General features: G+C 45.7%; 1 protein-coding gene across 1 annotated transcript in view; it reads right to left on the bottom strand.

Annotated features, from left to right (window-relative positions):
• The window catches only part of LOC129702644 (superoxide dismutase [Cu-Zn]-like), a 61,145-nt gene extending 36,539 nt beyond the window's left edge, over positions 1-24,606 (bottom strand). The window contains exons 1-2 of the mRNA XM_055644500.1: positions 24,456-24,606; positions 15,405-15,501 (exon numbers count right to left, since the gene is read on the bottom strand). Coding sequence (XP_055500475.1) covers positions 15,405-15,501; positions 24,456-24,530 — 172 coding nt within the window. The 5' untranslated portion in view covers positions 24,531-24,606. The remainder of the gene's footprint in view (positions 1-15,404; positions 15,502-24,455) is intronic.
• Positions 24,607-24,856: the final 250 nt, after the last annotated feature.

Raw genomic sequence — 24,856 nt, 5'->3', positions numbered from 1 at the left:
CTCATCCTGGGAGCAGATGCGGCGTAGGCGGAGGAATTGGGAGTAGGGGATGGAGTCTTTACAGGGGGCAGGGTGGGAAGACGTGTAATCCAGATAGCCATGTGAGTCAGTTGGTTTGTAGTGTATGTCGGTCAGAAGTCTGTCCCCTGCGATGGAGATGGTGAGGTCAAGGAATGGTAAGGAAGTGTCGGAAATGGTCCAGGTGTATTGGAGTGCCGGATGGAAGTTGGTGGTGAAGTGGATGAAATCAGTCAGTTGTGTGTAGATGCAGGAGGTGGCCCCAAAGCAGTCGTCAATGTAACGGAGGTAGAGGTCGGGGATGGAGCCCTGGTACGTATTGAACAAGGATTGTTCAACGTACCCGACAAAGAGCTGGGGCCCATGCGTGTGCCATAGCTACGCCTTGTGTTTGGAGGAAATGGGAGTCAAATGTAAAGTTGTTGAGGGTGAGGACCAACTCCGCTAGGCGGAGGAGAGTGTCAGTGGCTGGGTATAGTTTGCTCCTCTGGTCGAGGAAGAACCGGAGGGCTTTGAGGCCATCCTGGTGGGGGATGGAGGTGTAGAGTGACTGGACATCCATGGTGAAGATGAGGGGGTGAGGGCCTAGAGAGTGGTATGCGTGGAGGCGGCGGAGAGTGTCTGAGGTGTCTAGAACATAGGTGGGAAGGGATTTGACCAAGGGGGATAGTATGGAGTCAAGGTATGTGGAGATGAGTTCGGTGGGGCACGAACAGGCAGAGACAATGGGTCTGCCGGGAGAGCCGGGTTTGTGGATTTTGGGGAGAAGGTAAGAAAAGGGCCGTGCGGGGCTGGGGAATGATGAGGTTGGAAGCTTGGTCGGGCAGGGCGTGGGAATTGATGAAGTCGGTGATGGTCCTAGATGTGGTGGCCTGGTGCTCGTCAGTGGGGTCATGGTCCAAGGGTAAGTAGGAGGAGGTGTCCGAGAGTTGGCGCGTGGCCTCAGCTTTGTAGAGATCGGCGTGCCAGACTACCACGGCACCTCCCTTGTCGGCTGGTTTGATGACCCAATCTTGGTTTTTGCGGAGTGATTCAATGGCAGTGCGTTCAGAGGGGGAGAGATTGGAATGAGAAAGGGGAGTGGAGAAGTTGAGGCAGTTGACGTTGCGGCGGCAGTTCTGGATAAAGAGTTCCAGAGCCAGGACTTTACGAGGGGGGTTCCACGAGGAGGGGGTGCGTTGGAGATGGGAAAAAGGGTCATCATTGCGGGGCGAGGACTCCTTCCCATGGAAGTGCGCTGTGAGGCTGAGGCGACGGTAGAAGCGCTCCAAGTCATGGTAGGTGCGGAACTCATTGAGATGGGGACGGAGGGGGACAAAGGTAAGACCTCTGCTGAGGACAGACCATTTGGTGTGGGAGAGGGGGAGGTCGGGGGGATGTGTGAACACCCGGCAGGGATGGGAGTTGGGGCCAGAGGAAGGCAGGTGGGTGGACTGGGGGCGGGGCGATGTGTCAGGAGGTGGGGGGTTGGGAGGGCTGTAATGTGGGTGGGGGAAGAGCAGGGGTGACATGGTTGGAGGGGGATGGGGGGGGGGAGTCAGTGGAACAGCCACTGAGGTTAGCAAGGCTAGGCAGACGGGCACTAGGACCCAGTGGAGTTGAGCCCAGGAGAGAGGGAGTGAGCAGCGTGAAGGCTCCAGGCCCAGTGCAGTCCAGGCTCCAGGTAAGGCGATGGCTGTGGGTTGCTGGAGGGGGGTGGAGTGGCGCGGGTCAACAGACCCGGTGGTCGGAGTCCAGTGGCGCGGTTAAGCAGACCCGATGGTCGGAGTCCAGTGGCGCAGGTCACCGGACCCGGTGGTCGGAGTCCAGTGTCAGTTGAGTCGGGGTCCGCGGGCGATGTGTGGGAGGTCCCGGTAGGCGGATGGTCGGCGGCGAGATGAGTCGGGTGCGTTGCGGCAGCCATGTTGGGGGAGCCCCAGTCCGGCGACGATGTTAGGCGGGCCCAGTGCGGCGGCGGTGCCGGGTAGGTCGGCTCCGGTGGCGATGCCGAGTAGGTCGGGTCCGGCGGCGGTGTTAGGCGGGCCCAGGCGGCGGCGATGTCGGGTAGGCCCGAGGCGGCGATGAGGCTGGGCGGTCCCGGAGGGCGGCGAGGGTCGGAGGAATCAGCGATGGGGAGGGGGTCCGAGTTACCGTAGAAGCGGCGAGGCTGGGCGTCATCGGTAGGCAGGTGAGGGTCGGCGGCGGCATCGATGTGGAGGTCGGTGAAGGCGGCGTCCTGGTGAGTATTGAAGTCGCTCCTCGTGGCCAAGATGGCGTCACGGGACTCGGGCAGGCGATGCAGGCCGGAGTCGGGGCCCGGAGTCTGCTGGTGGTCGAGTCGAGGGGCGTCGGGAGCGGCCTGGGGGCGGGATAATTTAAGGCCCTTGGTGGAATTAAGGTAGGCCAGGAATGTTTGATTGAAGAGGTGGATCTTCCCGCGGATTAAATATAATTGGGGTCCATTGCAGGTATGGGTTAGTGAGGCCTGAAGTTCAGGGAGTGTTGATGTGAGGTCCTGCTAGTGCCGGCGCATCGTGGCCAAGGTGGATCTCAGTGCCCGTTTGGCGAATTGCTGGGTATGCTGGTGGATAGCCAGTCGGTACCGATGGTCCGGTTGGAGTCCGAACTGGGAGGTAGGGAACCGGAGCTGGAAGCCATGGGGTATGAGATGGAGGCGCAGGCAGGCCCCGAGGAAGCAAATGTGGCTGTGGTATCGAGTCTGGGTAAGGATGTGGTCGTACAGTTGGAGGGCAGGGGGGATCACAGAGGGTGTGCAGTGAGAATTAGGTAGCCAGGCTACCAGACTTGGTGGAATTCTTAGAAAGGGAAGCACAGAACATGTTATAGCCACACACGGGACTATTGAAGATTACAAACCAATTGCAACTAACAAAGGTTCTACCATTAGAATAGAATTTAGAATAGAATTTATTTGCCACACAACCAGGGTCGGTGGAATTTGGGTTGTCAGCAGCAGTACAATAATAAAGAACACACAGCCACAATAAAACTGTAGCACAAACATCCACCACAGCATTCATCACTGTGGTGGAAGGCACAAAATTTGGCCAGTCCTCCTCCATTTCCCCCCCATGGACAGGACCAGAGTCCAGAGTCAGTCCAGGATCGGCTCTTCCTCACTGGAGACCGCGGCTTTAAGTTGGTGTAGGCCGCAGGCCGGCAGTCGAGATTTAAAGTCTCCGCCGCAGCCAGAAGCACCGTAGACTGCAGGGCCGGCGGTCGAAGCTCCCCTCCAGGGGTGATGTTAAGTTCACGCCGGGCCCGCGGTAGAAGTTGGCCGCGGGCCGGCAGTGGTGGCTTCTTCTTCCCCCCCGGGTCCCCCACGAGGGATCCCGGGCTGTAGACGCCGCACCAGCGGGAACTCTGCGGACCGCGGCTTCAGGCTACCGGCTAGCGAAACCAAGCGCTCCCCTCCGGCGAGCCCCAGCGAGGGCTCACCCGCTCCACGCCGAGAGTCCACGCTGCGCCCACCGCTGAAGTCCCGGGCGCGTCTCCGTGGAAAGGCCGCGCCGATCCTTGATGTTAGGCCACGGGGGAGGCGACCTGGAAAATGTCGCCTCTCCATGGAGGAGGCGACCGAAGCGGTTTCCCCCTTACCCCCCCCCCCCCCCCCCCCCCCACACCACCCCCCACACTAGAGACACCGAGGAACATCAAAAACATACTTTAAAACATGCTAATAAAAAAAAGTTGAAAAAACTAACGCGTTGCTGACATGGCTGCTGCCAGAGCAGCGCCCCCTTACTAAAACTGAAGAAATATCTGAACCTAAGAGAAGTAGTTTTGCTATAACAACGAGATCTGTGGAAAGGACAGATGGAATGAAAAGATATGTATCTATTAGCAAGCAAACAGTATTTTGTTTGTTATGTGATGAAGTTGGTCACACCAGGAAGCAAAGACTAGGAGTGAACTAGGGCGAGTGAAGTGCTGCAAGGCTCGGTGTTGGGGCCGCAACTGTTTTCCATATATATTAATCATTTGGAAGAGGGAATTAGGAGCAACACTAGCAAGTTTGCAGATGACACAAAGCTGGGTGGCAGTGTGAACTGTGAAGAGGATATTAGGAGGTTGCAGGGTGACCTGGACAGGTTGAGTGAGCGGGCAGATGTGTGGCAGATGCAGTATAATATAGATAAATGTGAGGTTATCCACTTTGGCGGCAAAAATAAGGGGGCATCTTATTATCTCAATGGTGTTAGGTTAGGCAAGGGGGAGGTGCAGCGAGACCTGGGTGTCCTTGTACACTGAAAGTTGGCGTGCAGGTACAGCAGGCAGTGAAGAAAGCTAATGGATTGTTGGCCTTCATAACAAGAGGATTTCAGTATGGAGTAAAGAGGTTCTTCTGCAGTTGTATAGGGCTCTGGTGAGACCACATCTGGAGTATTGTGTCCAGTTTTGGTCTCCAAATTAGAGGAAGGACATCCTTTTGATTGAAGCAATGCAGGGTAAGTTCACGAGATTGATCCCTGGGATGGCGGGACTGGCATATGAGGAAAGATTGAAAAGACAAGGCTTGTATTCACCGGAGTTTAGAAGGATGAGGGGATATCATCTTATAGAATATAAAATTATAAAAGGACTGGACAAGCTAGATGCAGGAAAAATATTCCCAATGTTGGGCGAGTCCAGAACCAGGGGCCATAGTCTTAGAATAAAGGGGAAGCCATTTAAGACTGAGGTGAGAAAAAACTTTTTCACCCAGAGAGTTGTGAATTTGTGAAACTCCCTGCCACAGAGGGCAGTGGAGGCCAACTCACTGGATGGATTTAAGAGAGAGTAGAACTCTAGGGGCTAGTGGAATCAAAGGATATGGGGAGAAGGCAGGCACGGGTTATTGATTGAGGACGATCAGTTGTGATCACAATGAATGGTGGTGCTGGCTCGAAGGGCCGAATGGCCTCCTCCTGCACCTATGTTTCTATAAGATGGTGTCGAAGATTCAAGATGAAAGAATATGAAGATAAGATGGATTTCTTGAAGGAGAAGGGAATCTGTTTTGGATGTTTGAAAAGAGGACATATGGTGAGAGACTATAAGAGTCCTATAATTTGTTATGCGTGTAGGCAATATCATCCTGAAGCACTTCACATTGAGGAAGAGCTACCAGAGCATTGGGAAAAAGAAGATGAACCGGAGCAAACAAAAAAGGAGAAGCCAATTACTAGTGATGCTATCACCTTGCCTCAAGTAACTCCTCATATTGGGGCAGGAAGACTGCCTTTTGCACAGAAAACCTGACAAGAAGTCTGAACATCACAGAAGAGACTAAGATTCAATTACTTACCATGACTAAAGATAAAGAGTCATTACATTATGCGTATGGAGATATCCAGTTTGGATGAAGATAATTTTATACCAATATCTGAAGTGTTTATGCATGAAACTATGCCTGCTGGTCGTCAGAATGTACCAAGACATGAAGACTTGAAGCAATGGCTAAATCTCGGTTCTTGACCGCTTTTGGCCTTCTGTGCTGCGATTTCCGAGAGAACGCCGCCACCTACGGCCGTCATTTTTGGCCACCTCGCTCAGAGCCCCCCTCCACCGCATGTGTGCCGAGGACTTTTCCCGTCGATGAAAAATGACAGATATATTAATGTTTTTACAAAATTCCCCATTCTCTCTGCTGCCCCTGCTGGAGGGAGGGGGAGGGACAATAAAACCAGGAAGTGGTGTGCCTCAATCAGTCTCTGCAAGTGGTGTGCCTCAATCAGTCTCTGCAAGTGGTGTGCCTCAATCAGAGCTCTGAATAACACTGAACAAATGTCTCCACAGCTGTGAGTACCCATAATGTGGTTTGAAAATGAAAATATGATTAGTTTGAGGAAAAAAGCACTGCCTGCAAATGGTTGTTTGGGTTGAAGTAAAAAGGCACCCTCTCTCTCTCTCCCCTCCTCTCTCTCTCCCCTCCCCTAAACCCCCTCCCCTCCACACCCCCTACCCTCCCCCCTCCCCACTCCCTCCCTGCTCCCCACCTCTCCTCCTCTCTCCCCTCCTCATTCTCACCCTCTCTCTCCTCCCCTACCTTTCCCCCCTCACCCACCCTCCCTCTTCTCCTCCTCTCCAACCCCCATCCCTCTTGCCCCTCTCTGTGCCTCTGTCTCTCTCTCTCTGTCTCTGCCCTCACTCTCTAAAACCCGCCCCCCCTCCTTCCCCACATCCCTCTCCAGATGTAACTGCCAGTTGGGGGCTATGTGTCAGTGGATAGGGTGGTTATGGGGTAAAAGGAGCAAACTAATAATATTAATATATCAAGGGGGGTAATTAGCGTGTTCGGGGGGGGATAGTTAGTGTGTGTGACGCTGCATGCCACCTCCCCCCCCCACAACCGCACGTTGGGGAAACAGACCCAACGGGTCTGCACTTGGTCTAGTCTGAAATAAATTCTAGTGTTGATCTACTTATCGGAACGAATGTTTTAAAGGCATTGGAACCTATACAGATTGTTAGGAGTCAAGGCGATGGACCGTACGCTATGAAAACCAGCCTTGGATGGGTTATCTATGGCTCCTTGAAAAGCAACCACGAAATCGGAAATCAGAAGAACTATCCTACCATTGCTGTTCATCAAATATCTACTGATGAATTAGAAAAGCCGGTGATGAAGCCATACCATCATGACTTTTATGAAAGCACCAGCAAGGAATCGGAAGAGATGTTGAATGAAGTTGAAGTTCATGGATATTATGAACTACTCAGTGAAAACTGAAGGACACTGTTGTATGGCCTTAACTTTCAAACAAGAACGTGTAGTTTACCGAATAATCGTCATATTGCAGAGCAACTTACCCAGACTTTGAAATGGAAGTTTGGCGAGAATACTAAATTTCATGAAATAAGAATCTCTTTGAAGAATAATTTCTACAAGGATGATTGCTTAAAATTCAGGTTAACTGAGCAGGAAGCAATTCTACCAGTAGAACACCTGACTTCTCTTTGCAATAAGGGAGGATTCACACTTTCCAAGTGGAACAGCGACAATTTTGAAAGCATTCCACTAGATGATAGAGCCAAAAAAAACAGAGAGTTGGATTTGGACAGAGACGATCTGCCAATGGAAAGAGCATAATGTTGTACAACTGAAGTATGTTAACACAGAAGAAAATCCTGCGAATGGAATTTCTAGAAAACTGACAGTGAACCGTTTCTTAAGCGATAAGAGGTGGATCAATGAAGTAAAATTTATCTGTAAGCCAGACAGAGAATGGCCAAAGCTTGAGCTGGGATTTGAAATCTCTGCTAATGATCCAGACATTAAATCAAACCTGACGGTATAGTGCATGCTATTTTTTCCTCGTTAGTATAGTGGTTTAGTATCCCCACCTGTCACCCGGTAGAACGGGGTTCAATTTCCCGACGAGGAGCCACAGGGTTTTATTCCCTGATTTTTGTTTTTTGATATATGTCAAGCCTTCATGGCTACTTTTTCAATGTTTATTGCCTTGTTATATACTCGGAACGATTAGGGGCCGGTGTGTAATGGCCATTTGGCTTGTTTTGCATGTCATTGATTATGGCATGTGCCTTTAAATTTTAGACAGCCCATTATATTGTGGGTGGGATTTATGACGTGTTTTTGGACGTATTTACAGCTATGTAGCTTGCGCAGAAATTTCGTTTTTAGTGTAGTTTGGAGAGACGATGGAGAAGGTTTATCCTTCGACCATGCGAGGTATAAAGGAGATCATGTGCGGTGTAACGGAGAAACGAGGAGTTTTCTAAGTAATAAGCTGTAGTCCGATGAAGATAGTAGTAACGTCGGAAGAAATTTGAATGTATCTCATTGTTTTCTATCAACAATAAAGCATTTATTCATCAAAAGACTGTGTTTTGAAGCCATAACCGTGAAGAAGCTCTGAAGGTCTCTGTGAGTGAGCTCGCATACGTATCGAAGATATTTCCCTTAACCATGCTCATCCATTTAGCGGCTAGAGGGTTATTTTCTCAAACGATTTAAAAATCGTCCGCTACAGTAGGACATTCGGCCCTTCGAGCCAGCACCGCCATTCAATGTGCTCATGGCTGATCATCCACAATCAGTACCCCATTCCTGCCTTGCTACCATATCCCTTGACTCCGCTTTCTTTAAGAGCTCTGTCAAACTCTCTTGAAAGCATCCAGAGAATTGGCTTCCACTGCCATCTGAGGCAGAGAATTCCACACATTCAATTCTCTGGGTGAAAAACGTTTTTCCTAATTTCTGTTCGAAATGGCCTACCTACCCCTTATTCTTAAACTGTAGCCCCTGGCTCTGAACTCCCCCAACATCGGGAACATGTTTCCTGCATCGAGCGTACCCAATCCCTTAATAATCTTATATATCTCAATAAGGTCTCCACTCATCCTTCTAAATTCCAGAATATACAAGCCCATCCGTTCCATTCTATCAACATTTGACAGTCCCGCCATTCCGGGAATTAAACCTCGTGAACCTATGCTGCACTCCCTCAATAACAAGAATGTCCTTCCCTAAATATGGAGACCAAAGCTGCACACAATACTCCAGGTGTCGTCTCACTAGGGCCCTGTACAACTGCAGAAGGACCTCTTTGCTCCTATACTCCTCTTGTTATGAAGGCCAACATGCCATTAGCTTTCTTCACTGCCTGATTTACCTGCATGCTTACTTTCAGTGACTGATGAACAAGGACTCCCAGATCTCGTAGTAAGTACTTCCCATTTTTCCAACTTGACACCATTCAGATAATAATCTGCCTTCTGTTTTTGCCACCAAAGTGGATAACCTCACATTTATCCACATTAAACTCCATCTACCATGCATCTGTCCACTCACCCAACCTGGCCAAGTCACCCTGCATCCTCATAGCTTCCTTCTCACAGTTCACACTGCCACCCAACTTTGTGTCATCTGCAAATTTGCTAGTGTTACTTTTAATCCCTTCATCCAAATCATTTATATTGTAAATAACTGTATATTGTAAACCTCAGCACCGAGCTTTGCGGTACGCCACTAGTCACTGCCTGCCATTCAGAAAGAGACCTGTTAATCCCTGCTGTCTGTCTGCCTTTCCTGACTGCCAATAAATGTTCTATCCATGTCAGTACCTTACCCCCATTACCATGTGCCCTATGTGGGACCTTATCAAATGTTTTTTGAAAGTCCAGGTACACTACTTCCACTGGCTCTCTCTTGTCCATTTTCCTAGTTAAATCCTCAAAAAAATCCTGAAGATCAGTCAAGCATAATTTCCCCTTTGTAAATCCATGCTGACTCAGACCAATCCTGTTGTTGCTATCCAAATGTGCCATTATTTCATCTTTCATAATTAACTTCAGCATCTTCCCCACCACCGATGTCAGGCTAACTGGTCTATAATTCCGTTTTCTCCCTCCCACCTTTCTTAAAAAGGGGGATAACATTAGCTACCATCAAATCCACAGGAACTGATCCTGAAGTTATAGAACAGGAGTCGGCAACCTTGTTCTGCATAGGGGCCAAGACTCATATCTGTGAGCGGATGGCGGGCCACATCTATCGCCATAGTATAACACTTGGTGTTGTTTATTGCATTAGTTTTCACGTGTTTTTCAACTAGTTTTCTGCAGTTCCCAGGTCCCTCGCATGCCCCAGGACTGGCTGCAGTTCCCAGATCAGCTCGCGTTCACGGGACTGGCTGTAGCGCCCAGGTTGCCGTCGTGCCCCGGGACTAGCTGCAGTTCCCAGGTCGGCACGCCTCCCCGGGATTGGCTGTAGCGCTCAGGTCAGCTCGCCTGCCCCGGAACAGACTGTCGGGCCCAGGTCGGCTCGCCTGCCCCAGGACTGGCTCTAACGCCCAGGTCAGCTCATCTGCCCCGGGACTGGTTGCAAAGCACAGGTTGGCTCGCCTGCCCCGGGACTAGCTGTAGAGCCCAGGTCTGGCTGCAGTCACAGGGTCGCAAACATTTTTTTTTTCAAAAAACCACCTGCGGGCTAGATGATTTCAGGTTACGGGCCGACCCCTGCTATAGACCATTGAAAAATGGTCACCAATGCATCTACGATTTCTAGAGCCACTTCCTTAAGGGCCTGTCCCACTTGGGCGTCATTTACACAACATCATTTACGCATTACAACTCACGCATGGCGCGTGGTGAGGCGTGACAGCATAGGCAGTGGCGCGCGGTCGTGCATGGTGCGCCAGGATTTTGGGATTCACAAAATTTTTGCGCGTCAAGTGGGACAGGCCCTTTAAGTACCCTGGGATTTTTTCTTCTTCACATACCTAAAGAAGCTTTTACTATCCTCCTTTATGTTCTTGACGAGCTTACCTTCATAATCCTAATTAGTTTCCTAATCCTCTTGGTTCCCACTCATCTTTGCTATGTTATACTTTTCTTTTATTTTTATGCTGTCCTTGACTTCCCTTGTCAGCCACAGTCGCTCCTTAGTCCCCTTAGAATCTTTCTTCCTCTTTGAAATGAACTGATCCTGCACCTTCTATATTATCCCAGAAATAGGTGACATTGTTGTTCCACTGTCATCCCTGCTAGGATGAGTCAGGGAAGGGGCAATGAGTGAGATTAGCTGAGGTAAGGTGAAAAGATTAACTTGCCTGATGCGGGACACAAAAACAAGATCCACCAAATATCTTGTTGGCAGAGGAACAAAGTGATGAAGTTCCAAGTGTAGGCCACTTATTTGCAGAGCCAGAAGCATTATTCCCAGAAATGGAAATAACAATATATTTGCTGGAAATCTTAAACAAAAGCAGAAATGTGTGAAAAACTCAGCAAGCCAGAATAAGGAAAGGTTGCTGACCCAAAATATTACATAGTTTCTCTTTCCACAGATATGGCTTGGCTAACTGAGTTCTTCCATCCTCTGTCTAGTATCTGTTCCTACCATTTTAGCAATTTCCCACTATTCCTGTTTCGGTTTATTATTTTCATTGTACCGAGGTACAGTAAAAAGCTTTTATGTGCGTGCTCTCTAATCATGAACTAGACTAAGTGGGACCGGTTGGGTCCCTGACACACGGGAGGCCTGGTCCCCCAACGCCCCGTTCCCTAACGCAATATTCCACCACTCACCCGTTCCCCCAATGTAACCCGTCTCCCCAATGCATTATTGCACCACCCACCCCAACTGCGCAGGCACGGCTCATTTCCCCTCATCTCCCAGCACTCCCTCCCTCTCTCCACCCTCCCTCTTCTTTCTCTTCTCCTCCTCCCCTCCTTTTCCCTACCCTCAGTCAATCCCTCCCTCCATAACTCCTCTCCCCTCTCTACACCGGTCCTATCCCCACCTTCCCACTATCCCCCCTGACCTCCGCCACTGTCCTCCTCTCCCTCTATTCCCCGCTCTCTACCTCCCCACTCCTCTACCTCCATTGCTCCTCCTCCCCCCCCCACTCTCCTCACCTCTCCCTCTCTACCCCTTCATCTCCCTCAATCCCCCCACTCTCCCTCCTTGCCTCCCCAGGATATTTCTCCTCTTCCTCCCCTACCTCATTCCCTCCCTCCTCTCTCTCCCTCTCCTTTCCCCTATCCATAATCACTCACTCCCTCCCTCCATCCATCCATCCATAAAAAGCAGCATCTGCAGTTCCTTCCTCCACTGGTCATTCATTGTTAGTTGTAGTTTAGATCCAGTCGACTTGACGATTAGACCAGTTTGCATCGTGTTTGTGTCAGTTACTCAAACCCCAAGCAAACAGCTCAGCCACCCTGTAACCTGACTCTCCCTCCCTCCGCCCGCTCCGGCTAAGCCACCCCTTGGTCCGTCCCTGTTCTGTCCAACAGTCCACCGCTGCCGCTCGGCCCGTCCCCGCCCTGCCCGCAATCGGAACGCAACTTGTTGCACTCGCTGAATAACCGGTGAATAACCTGGCGAAAAATCACAGCACTATCGCATACTGTTTTTGCACAAATAGAAAAACCGCGCAAACCGAAAGAGCACAAGATTAGAGTTTTAGTTATGCATAGATTCAATCAGGCCAAACCCAAGGTAGAACAAAGAGAAAAATAGAACATAATTTCTCAGCATTATAGCACAACAGTTCCCTAGAAAAAGTTCAATGTACACGAGGTAGGTTGGAAAATCAGAACTGTACCATAGTTTGTGGAAGGACCATTCAGAAGTCTGATAACAGAGAAGTGTTCCTGAGTCTGGTGATATGTGCTCTCAAGCTTTTGTCTTTCCTGCCCCATGAAAGCAGCGAGAAAGAGGATGTTGGCTATTTTCCAGAAGCAGCATGAGCTACGGATGGAGTCAATGGTGGGGAGTCTTGCCTGTGTGATGGACTAACTTTCTGCAATTTCTTGCGGTCTTGGGCATAACTATTCCCAAACAAAGTTGTGATGCAATCCATAGTATGCTTTTACAGTGCATCTGGTGGTTTGTAAGAGTTGTTGGATACAAATTTCGTCAGACTCATGAGGTGTTGTGTTCAATAAATCACCGGATTCAGACAACAGAGTTTGATTCACTAGGTATTTTATTACACTACCAAGAAACGCACATACTCACGTATCCCCGTACACACTCGCAAACCCCAATTACACAGCAGGTTGTTCCTGTTCTTGATTACCTGGCACCTGCATGGTCCAAGGCTAGGGCTCTCTCCTCAAAATGGTGCCAGACACCATCCTTAATGGCATTTGTTATCAGAGCAGACCATACCACTGCCCCCTCCCTGAGCCAATCATAAGCCCCCGTTGTCTGCAAATGTTCTGCCTACTAGCGGCAGGGGACGCAGGTGGTCTACCCAACTATTGCTGTTGTGTTTTGCTCAACAACTTTATACTTTCCCATAGAACAGTGTGAGAAGTCAGACTATCTCAGGCATTGTGAACAGATGCATCTCTGGGAGGCAGTGCATTTGAATCGTGGTTTTGAAGGGTATGAAAATGAAGTGCTGTTAATTTAGCTGATAACTCCATTTTAGCTGAAATTGTCTGTTTAATCCTTAGACTACATTAGGGTGTAGATAGAAAAATGGGAGGATTCCAATGTAGTTGGTCCAGGACAGATTGGTGATAATATCTACACCAAGGAACATGACACTCACAACTGTTTCCTCTTCGGCACCATTGATGCTAATTGGGGCAGGTATACCACTACATTTCCTTAAGTCGATAACTAGCTCCTTCGTCTAGCTGAATTTGAGGGTGAGGCTGTTTCCTCACATCATACTACTAAGCTCTCTATCTCCTTCATATACTTCATCTGCAAGTTAGAGCAGAATTTGGCAGAATTTGGCAGCACAGTTGTGAGTGCACAAGGAGTATTGCAAGAGAGCTAAGAACACATCATTTAATGTTCACATCTACCTACCCCAAGAAGCTGAAAGTGAGTTACCTTTACAATCTTCCCATTTTTCTATCAATGTCAGGATTTTCCATCAACAACAATGAAGAAATTGCATTATTTTTCCATTAGAATAATGTACTCAACCACTGCCCTTCGTTCAGGCTGTAGAGATCCTGTTTTTCGAAGATGCTGTTAAAGATTCTGTGTTTCTGTAAATAAGGTGCTGCTGTACAACTATTAAATACTACACATGACAGCCAAGCTGCATCAGTAGTGGAAACTAATATTTAAAGTAGTAATTGGGATTGCCATCAATGTTCTAAATTAAGTTGATTTTTTTTAAATGTTGTTGCCACTGGATTCATCTTTATAAATGGTGACTACGCCATCATATTACTGGCCAGTAAATAATATTAAACCGTTTGGGAGCAAAAAGATAAATGACTTGCTTCAGAAAACCCAGCTCTGACCTAAACTTGCAGCCAGAGTTAATGTTTGGGTCATAGTTGGTCCCAATAATTCTGATGAGAGGAGAATTTGGTGAGTGTGATTCTATCTGATCTCATGAGATAAAACAAATGCTGTCTTGCTTCCAAGTGGAGTCACACTCACCTCACTACCCACCAGGCTAAGATGGTAAAATCTGTTGAAGATGCTCATGCTTAGATGTATATTACTTGGCATTTATCAGCTCATGCCTGACTGCTTTTTTATTGCTGCACGTAGACAAAGCTTAATTGGTACGTTCTGGGCTTTTGGGCTTGATAGGGAGAGTTTGGATAGTCTGGGACTTTTTTCTCTTTTTTTCGTAGGAAGGAGTGGTGGCCTTACTGAGGTGTACAAGACCACGAAGGACATGGATAAAGTGAAATTGCACAGTCTTTTAAGCAGGATAGTGGATTCTAAAAAAGGGTATAGCATAAGGTGAGGGGGAGAGATTTAAGTGAGTCCTCAGGGTCAACCTTTTCACTCAGAAGTGCATATCTAGAATGAATGCCAAATACAATTATGAATTTTATGTCGTTTGGACGAATATATGGATACAAAGGATTTAGATTGCAATGGAGGCAACTAGCCTAATATCCTAACGTTTGGCACAGACAAGGTGTATGTGTGCACAGCTCTATGACTCTATTATAGGACCAAATTGATTGCCCTTCAAAAATTACATCTGTCAACCAATCTTTTCCCAATGTTTCCTACTGACCTATTTTACACAGGCATGTCGGCACAATCAAACAAAAGCCACCTTTATTCCAGTCACTCCAACCACTCACCTCATTTCAAGAATTTAGGCTATCCACTTTGGGCTCAAGTTGTGCTGAAATCTCAAGAAATCAGACAAAGACTACCTTCTGAACATAGTTGGGAGGGAAGGGAAAAAACAAACATGTACAGCCCAGTCCAACCATAAACATCTGGGGCCAAACCTAACCAGCAGGCTATCCTTACAAATCAGTCACAAAATTCTTAACAATAGTAAACTTTCCATAAATATTCCATTGATGCAAGACAAGCCAAACCTACAGATTCTCTCAAAGACACTCACAATCTGACCTTGGAAAAAAAAAACAATTCTTTCCATCTCTAAGACTTCAGCTGATAGAACTCCTTACCCAAAAGTACTATGGGATTACCTACTTCACAATGACTCAAACAGATGAAAGCATTTGTTCATACCGACCATCCCAAAGGCGATGAAGGGGAGAGGAGGAATGCAGAATACAATGCCATTTTCAAAATGACATTAAAAGAGGTCTTTTTTGCCCTTTAGCGATATGCCGCAGTGAAGAATCCCATTGACTTTTCACTCCGCCTATTCTGCCCACATCCTTTAACTGATTATCATCTTATTCTTCTAAAACAGTCCCTCAGAATGGAGGATTAGTCCAGTTTTGTGGGTTCTGCTGTGGCTAATGAGGGGGAAAAAGAAATAATCATAATTTGTGTGCATATTTTTTTTAATCTAAAAAATGGTGGATTCTTTATCAAATTAATTGAAAGCTTGCACAATTAAATCTTCATATCCAATAATTTCTGGGCCAACATGTTTTCCCCTTCATCTTTAAAACATGAAATCAGAGCATTTCTACTTTTTTTAAAATAAACTGATAAAATAAACTCTTCATACCTTTGGAAATATCTCCAAAAGTGTGCACATGAAGTCCATGTTTTCCTGCAGGCAATCCTGAAATTTCCCCCTTCACAGTGGTTGTATGGCCACCTTCCTGCAAAATATTACGTATTTACTCTTTCCTGTTCCAGGATTTCAGAAAAATACAAATGCTGATAAATGAAACTAAAAGTGTAAATATACTGTAAAACAGTCAGTATTTGCAGGAATACGGGTCAGTTTGTTTTTATTTCAAATTTCCATTTGTCAAGAACAGTCATTCTGATGAAGCCCACACAACTGTAACCTAACAGTAAATGACTTGGCACATTTATGAACAATATTAGCCACCATCCAGTTGTAGTGTCCGCTGTAAGACCCTGTTGTGACTAGCACAATGAATGCACGTCCGCCATCTTGTAAGAAAGATTTAATCTCAACAACCAATGGAAACGTCAAGGTCACCTGACCTCAGTCACGAGGCACAGGCACATTTGCCAGTTTCTGCTTTTGGCCTCAAGGGGGGACTGGAATTTATATTACATACAGTGGCTTGCAAAAGTATTCATGCACCTTGAACTTTTCCACATTTTGTCATGTTACAACCACAAACGTAAATGTATTTTATTGGGATTTTATGTGATAGACCAACACAAAGTGGCGCATAATTGTGAAGTGGAAGGAAAATGATACATGGTTTTCAAATTTTTTACAAATAAAAAACTGAAAAGTGTGGCGTGCAATAGTCTTCAGCCCCCTTTACTCTGATACCCCTAAATAAAATCCAGTGCAACCAATTGCCTTCAGAAGTCACCTAATTAGTAAATAGAGTCCATTTGTGTGTAATCTAATCTCAGTATAAATACAGCTGTTCTGTGAAGGCCTCAGAGGTTTGTTAGAGAACATTAGTGAACAAACAGCATCATGAAGCCCAAGGAACACACCAGACAGGTCAGGGATAAAGTTGTGAAGAAGTTTAAAGCAGGGTTAGGTAATAAAAAAATATCCCAAGCTTTGAACATCTCACGGAGCACTGTTCAATCCATCATCCGAAAATGGGAAGAGTATGGCACAACTGCAAACCTACCAAGACATGGCTGTCCACCTAAACTGTCAGGCCGGGCAAGGAAAGCATTGATCAGAAAAGCAGCCAAGAGGCCCATGGTAACTCTGGAGGTGCTGCAGAGATCCACAGCTCAGGTGGGAGAATCTGTCCACAGGACAACTATTAGTCGTGCACTCCACAAATCGGGCCTTTATGGAAGAGTGGCAAGAAGAAAGCCATTGTTGAAAAAAAGCCATAAGCAGTCCCGTTTGCAGTTTGCCACAAGCCATGTGGGGGACACAGCAAACATGTGGAGGAAGGTGCTCTGGTCAGATGAGACCAAAATTGAAGTTTTTGGCCTAAATGCAAAACGCTATGTGTGGCGGAAAACTAACACTGCACATCACCCTGAACACACCATCCCCACTGTGAAACATGGTGGTGGCAGCATCATGCTGTGGAGATGCTTTTCTTCAGCAGGGACAGGGAAGCTGGTCAGAGTTGATGGGAAGATGGATGGAGCCATCTTGGAAGAAAACCTGTTAGAGTCTGCAAAAGACTTGAGACTGGGGCAGAGGTTCACCTTCCAGCAGGACAACGACCCTAAACATACAGCTAGAGCTACAATGGAATAATAATAATAATAATAATAATAATAATAATAATAATGTTTATTTATATAGCACTTTACAACAAAACCAGTATTTGAACCAAAGTGCTTTACAGAAAGGTTTAGATCAAAGCATATTCATGTGTTAGAATGGCCCAGTCAAAGTCCAGACCTAAATCCAATTGAGAATCTCTGGCAAGACTTGAAAATTGCTGTTCACAGACGCTCTCCATCCAATCTGACTGAGCTTGAGCTATTTTATAAAGAAGAATGGGCAAAAATGTCAGTCTCTAGATGTGCAAAGCTGGTAGAGACATACCCCAAAAGACTTGCAGCTGTAATTGCAGCGAATGGTGGTTCTACAAAGTATTGACTCAGGGGGGCTAAATACTTTTGCACGCCACACTTTTCAGTTTTTTATTTAGAAAAAAAATTGAAAACCATGTATCATTTTCCTTCCACTTCACAATTATGCACCACTTTGTGTTGGTCTATCACATAAAATCCCAATAAAATACATTTACGTTTGTGGTTGTAACGTGACAAAACGTGGAAAAGTTCAAGGGGTATGAAAACCTTTGCAAGCCACTGTATACATCACATCTGAACTCAATGTCCACATTGTTGATGCTGAACATCTGTCCCCAGTCACACATAGACTCAATCATGGCATCAATGGAGAATACATCAACGTTGTCTACTGGCTCAGGCAGCAGCGAAGCGTTTATCTGGAACTCGATGTCGCGGACGTCACGGCTCCAGTCCCCGGCCTTTTGTCTGATTAGCCGGTCATGTCGTCGGGAACGTGGGCGGCTGTTGGGCGCTCTATTTACCGGGCAGTCGGGGGATCTGGAAAAATGTCCAATCTCTCCGCAGGTGTGACATCTCATGTACTGAGCGGGGCAGTAGTTGCCTTTATGCCCAAGGGTGCATGACCGGCAGACGGTATCCTTACCAGAATCACGGATTTCTGTCTGTGGTTGTCTGGGTCACGAATCCCTGCCTTGGCCCCATAGCTGACTGGCGCTGTCCCGTTTCACGTAATCAACAGTCTCTTCGGTGTCGATGGTGGTTCGGGCAATCGGCTTCATGTGCTCGGTTGATGCTTCGGCGATCATACACATGTCACTACAATTTTCCAGTGTTAAATCATCGTATTGTAGTAGTTTCTCCCGGAGCGGCTGGCTGGTGATGCCGCAGAAGATTCTGTCTCGCAGCAACGAATCGTGGATAATGCCAAACTCGCAATCATTAGCTAAAGACTTCACTGCAGTCAGGTAGCTGGAGAAGGTCTCCCCTCGCCGCTGATTACATGTATTAAAGATGTATCTTGTGACAGTTAAGTTATTTTTTGGTTCACAGTATATCTGAAACTTATTCTTCAGCAGTTGTACTTTGTTACATTCCTCCGGGGTGAACCGAAAGGTCACATAATGCTCCTGAGCGGCCGGCCCCGTCACATGGAGGAAGGTTGCACACCAAACCTTTTCAAGCTTATTCGTCAGATCTGTTGCCGTTTTGTAGAGCTGGAATGACCTTATCCAGTCCTTATAATTCTTGGCCAAGTTTCCTTGCATGGAGAGTGGTCCTGGTGGCTTGAGTCCATCCATTCGTTTCTTTAGATTTTTTTCTTCTGACTCTAATGTAATATCCGCTGTAAGACCCTGTTGTGACTAGCACAATGAATGCACGTCCGCCATCTTGTAAGAAAGATTTAATCTCAACAACCAACGGAAATTTCTAGGTCATTTGACCTCAGTCACGAGGCACAGGCGCATTTGCCAGCTTCTGCTTTTGGCCTCAAAGGGCGCTGGCATATATATTACATTTACATCACACAGTGATCTAGTATCTCACGTATGGCTAAATATACAAATATCTTTGAGGGCCTAAGAAATGTCTTCTCTTGCTTCCCTCAAGGTCTTTTGCTTTACTAGGTCAAACTTCAAGGAGTAATACACTTTTATGCAGTTCAAGGCTGCCTACATCACCTCTTTCGTAATGTCTAACTCTATACATTTCAGGATATCATTGTTCTCTTCCCTGAACTTCCCAGCTTCTTCACAATAAATGCAGACAAGAAGTTTTCATTCAGAGCTAACCCATGTCCTGCAACTCCACACAAAGTTGGCCATACTGATTGTTAATGGGATCTATTCTCTCCCTTGTTATCCTTTTACTCTTATAATTTTTTTTCTGATTCTCCTTTACCTTATCTTTCAAGGTCATCTAATATCCTCCTTTCCTTCTTAAGTGTACAGGTAACCTTACAAATCACTGTATAAAAAATTGAGATATGGAATAAAATTTGGTCTCTTGGTCTGAAAATAGTAAATACATTTTTATTCCACAGCTGCATATCTGGACCTATGCTCAATTACACAACTTTATCATACAGATTAATCAAACCTGTTTTCTTGGAATGCAAACCCTCCCCTGACACATGGAAGTCCGCACTCCTACATCCCTTACACTCTTCAATTGTCTGGCTTGATTCCAGCAGCAAATAACTGACATACACATGCCAAAGCCACAAGATCCATCTTCCATCATGGTGCTCCACTTCTACCAGCCTTGCTCTTCACTCTAATGGGAACATGCTACACCTGTACTCTCCTCATTTCACTTTTTAAAGTCACGCACTTGTCAGACATCCTCCCTTGGCTTTCTGCCGTGCATTTTAATCAATTTATCGGGATTTCCCCCCCCCCCAAAAAATGTATTTTGCGACTTAAGGAATCTGGGCAATGATTTTAAAGTGTCAAGCTATACTGGCAATGTTTTAATTAAATCTATGGTTCTTGATCCCCCTACTCTAGTGTTGTTACAAAATCCTACCATCAGTGGCGCTCCTGACTGTCACTGCCTGTGCATGCGATTCCAGAGGCGGGGGGGAGGGATTAAAATGCAGGTTTGTATTGGATGTAGGAGAGGGATTTGCTCGGATTACAAGCTGATGGAGAAAATTCATTCTGCGCTTCTGTTCCCGTTTTTTTTTTTTTAAAGTTGCTGGTCGATTGCATCGCTGGATTGAAGTTAAACGTGACTTCTAACGCCTTGAACGCCTTCAACAGCACGGATCGCAAGTGCAGGACAAAAGAAAATGTATGTCGTTTATTTAACATCTTATCTTGCTTTTTGGTGTAGTTTCATTTTAATCTGATGATCCGAAATATGTTATCTAGGCCCCAATATCGGTCGTGTCTTGCCTACCGATATCGGGCCTTAAATCATGGCAGCGGCCACATTCTGATCTATCACAATCCAGAAATCCACTCTTAAGATAATTAAATCATTATTTTTTTGCACAATCGTGTCATAAGAACATCTAAATAATTTATATTTTGTGTCAATGTCTATCCATGATCAATATTTTCATACTAAATATCTGACTGAAAATTTCCACAATACATTTAGATGTTTAGTATGAAAATATTGATCATGGATAGACAATAACACAAAATATCGATCATTTTTTTGTCTTATGACATGATTGTGCAAAAAATAATGATTTTGATTATCTTGAGAGTGGATGTTTCTGAATTTTGAACAAATGGCTGTGTAAAACGACCCTTGTCTGTTGCAGTGTTATAAACCAACAGAGTAAAATTTATGGGAATTAAACATTCAATTCCTTCCATTTGGCATAGAAATTCATGACAAAGTAAGATTTAAAAATTATGTTATATCGTGAATTCTTGTGTGAATGGGATCAGTTTGTTATTTGGATACTTTGGCTTTAAAAAACAATATTTTTAGCCTTTTCTTAAGAATGGGATAGATGTTTAGATCTTGTAATTTAATTTAGATGAATTGATTTGATGACACTGATGAATATGAATTTTTTGTTGGGTATTTACTATTTGTTTTAACGTTACAATATTAAAGTTCTGATCTTGGGACTATCACATTTTTGAATTTTCAAGTCAGTCTGGGTGTTTATTACTATTTCCGTCACTAATTTTGTAATTAGCTACTTAGGTAATTAACTAATTATATACTTTAATTTCAGGCCATCCAAGTAAGATGTATCATATTTGTTTCAGAATGCTTCAATCTATAATTGAACATTTCTTTCAGTTCTCTTGATTTTTAAGAAAGTTATGGGCTTTTATGTCAATTGACTGTCCCTGGTCACAGCTTTTGCGTTAAGTTAATGGAAAAGCAACAGGGAACAACATGCTAATTTCCGAGTATGAAAATGACCATAACTTGTTTTAATAGGGAGGTTGCATGGCAGTCAAGGTCACGACCCGTGACCCGTACTGTTGCAACGCAACGCCAACTGGAGTACACGCAGTGAATGTCAGTTAAGTATTTACTATGGCTGCCAGTACAGCCGGCCCTTCTTCTGTCCCGGCATTCTGTCCTGTCTCCACACTCTGGTTCCACACTCGCGGACACCAAGCCGTCTGTCCCCGCGGTCGGGGGACGGGACGGGACGAGTCGGTTCGGTGTGTCACCTACAGCGCGTGACAGTGCGGCCACACAGAAGGAGACGGGGCGGAGGGCGGTCGCGACCAGACAGCGCTAACCCCGGGGTTCTGTCACAAGGGATGCGCTCCTTCGGCCGCTTACACCTTGCTCGGGTTTAGAGCAAAGATACTAGAGCATTTGGTTCAGAGCCCTTAGTCACCCTCCACAATTTACAGCACAAAAATTTATCATTTCTGCGATTTTTTAACAGGTAAGAAAGTACGCGTTTTTGCACTGTAAATAATTGTGGAAATCAGGGTAACCGTGAGAGACATTAATCCTACGTCAGAAATCCAAAAGAGAGGAGAAATTATGGTAGCGAGAAGCGACAGCTGAAGGGAAAACAACAGCTAAAGTGGTTGGCGAACATTGGCCGTGCAGATATCAAGATTAAAAATATTGGGAATTATCGCGTTTACTCACTGCATTTCATCAACAGTAAGGCATTATTTGTGGTTTTTCTTGATTCCTTTGGTATCTAAAAAGTTTCAGAAGTGATAAATCTGGCTGTAAAATGTTAGAATCGCCCATGGTTCTCGTGGGTTTTTACATGCAAAAAGAAAACGCTTCTGAAGCTAAATTTATCATTAAAAAAAACCTGCAGACTTACGAGTGATGTGTGATAAAGTAAGTTTTCTATCATTATGCTATTGAGATGTATATTTTGGCAAATAATAAAATGTCCTGACAGCTTAAACACCCACTCCCTTTCAAAGATACTGTCAATTTGCTGAGGTTGATTATGTCGAATTAACAGCTAACAATTATGCCATTCCTTGGCTTGTATCTGAGTAAAATGTAATTCAAAACCCACGTATGGTTTGCGATTTTTTTAAATGATAAATTTAGTTTCAGATGTGTTTTCTTTTTTGCATGTAAAAACCCACTTATGAACCATGGGCGATTTAAAATTTTTACTGCCAGATTTATCACTTCTGAAACTTTTTATATACCAAAGGAATCAAGAAAAATCAATGCCTTATTGTTGATGAAATACAGTGAGCAAACGCGATAATTCCCAATATTTTCAATCTTGATATCTGCATGACTAATGTTCGCCAACCACTTTAGCTGTTGTTGTCCCTTCAGCTATTACTTCTCTCTACCATAATTTCTCCTCACTTTTGGAATTCTAAAGTAGGATAAATGTCTCTCACTGTTACCCCAATTTCCACAATTATTTATAGCGCCAAACTTGACCGTTTTGGCGTTTTTTTAACAGGTAAGAAAGTACGTATTATGTGTATTAACAGTGCATGCCGTAGGCTGTCATGTCCTCCACATGGATTGAGCTGCTCCGTACGTCACGCCCTTTGACCCCATGACCTTACGTGCAACCCCCTATTGGGAGGTTTCACGGCAGTCGGGTCATGACCCATGACCCGTACTGTTGCTACGCTACTCCAAATGGCTTACACGCGATGATCTGCAGGTAGGCACTTACCATTGTTTCCAGCGTAGCGGGCCCGTTAAAACCCGCTGAAATTATCAATTTTTGCGCTGTAAATAATTATGGAAATCGGGATAAGCGTGTGAGACATTTAGCCTACTTCAGATTTCCAAAAGTGAGGAGAAATGACGGTAAATAGAAGTGAGAGCTGCAGGGACAACAACAGACATAGTGCTTAGCGAACATTGGCCGTTTGCTCACTGCATTTCATCAACAGCAAGGCATTATTTGTGTTTTTTCTTGATTCCTTTGGCATCTAAAAAGTTTCAGAAATGATAAATCTGGCTGTAATTTTTTTAAATCGCCCATGGTTCTCGTGGGTTTTTACATACAAAATGAAAACGCATCTGAAGAAAAATTTACAGCCAGATTCTGAGAATTTTTAGATACCAAAGGAATCAAGAAAAAACACAAATAATGCCTTACTTGATGAAATGTAGTGAGCAAACGCGATAATTCCCAATATTTTCAATGTTTACCAAGCACTTTAGCTGCTGTAGTCCCTTCAGTTCTCGCTTCTCTATACCTTCATTTCGCTTCACTTTTGGAATTCTAAAGTTGGGTACATGTCTCTCACACTTACCCCGACTCCCACAACTTTTTTCAGCGCAAGAATTCAACATTTTGGCGGTTTTTAACAGGTAGGAAAGTACACGTTTCTAGCATTAATAACATATACCGGAAATTACGGATGTCTTCCAGTTGGAGTTAGCGGCTCCGTGCGTCGAGCCCTATGACCCGGTGACCTTACGTGCAACCCCCCTATACTGAACATATGAAAGTGAATTAGGTATCAACTGAAAGTTCTTTTTATGCTTTATTTGATGGGCTTGATTTTTTAAATCTCTAAATGTTGTAACATTCCTACATACTCTGGGTAAAAGGTTGTGCATCTACTCTATCCACCTCATGACCTTCCTGTACTCCAATGAATAAAGGCCTAGTCTACCCAACCCCCCTACAGCTCTGGCCTTCAAGTCCTAGCAATATTTATCACGAATCTTCTGGTTTTGATAAAAGAGCACAAAATAAACCCCTTTGTGCAATGCCTCGTACTTATGTCTAAGTTGCGTAGCTTTTTTGCTGGGACAAGTATCCGGGGTCGCGTGCGCGGCCAAGTCGGGGCGGGGCGGGGCCGCGGGCGCGACCGTTGCTCTGCAGGATCGCGAGGCGGCTGCAGCCGCGGCCCCAGCAGAGCCGGCAGTTACTCCGCCTGCACACAAAAGCAGAGCCCGCCATATGCCAGGGCATTCCCAATGTCCCTCTGCCACACCCTCTCCTCGTGTGTTCGCGGTGCTGCACCGCACGGTTGACACGAGCCGGGCATTGAGTCGAGCGCCCGAAGTAACGGGGAACATGTGTCCCGCCGCTCTCCCTGAACGCAAGAGCTTCGTTTAAAAAGCAGACTTCCCGCCGCGTGTTAAATTCACGCGGTCCCGAGAAACCGCGGCTGATGTCGCCTCAGGTCCGAGACAACATTTTCCTTACCCCTGCTGTCAGATTGATTGTTCCACTGACGCCGCCGGGACCCTTCATCAAGCAAATTGCCTTCGTGACCTCCATAATTGCCCACCGCACACAACGGTCGCACTGAGGGCGGGGAGACTGCGCAGGCGCCCTGAGCGCTACTCGCACGCGCGCGCAGTTGCAAACAAAGATTATAGAGGAGCAAGATAGACCACTCCTCGAAAAACGCGTAGTATGACGTGTGTGATTGTGGACGCCATTTTTTGAGGCATTTTATTGGGCTTCCCCCACACTGTCATGGCGTCCTTATCTAAATTTCATCTCACTGCTCTGCTATCAAATGTTCTAATCGTAAATCTAAACGACCCGACCTGTCATTCTTTAGGTTCCCCAATAAAAAAGAAAGGTGAGAAAATATTTTT

Source organism: Leucoraja erinacea, chromosome 13, assembly GCF_028641065.1.
Source record: "Leucoraja erinacea ecotype New England chromosome 13, Leri_hhj_1, whole genome shotgun sequence".
In the NCBI taxonomy this organism is placed as follows: Eukaryota; Metazoa; Chordata; class Chondrichthyes; order Rajiformes; family Rajidae; genus Leucoraja; species Leucoraja erinaceus.
Note: the sequence above shows the minus strand (reverse complement) of the source record. Positions and strands in the feature narration are given on the sequence as shown.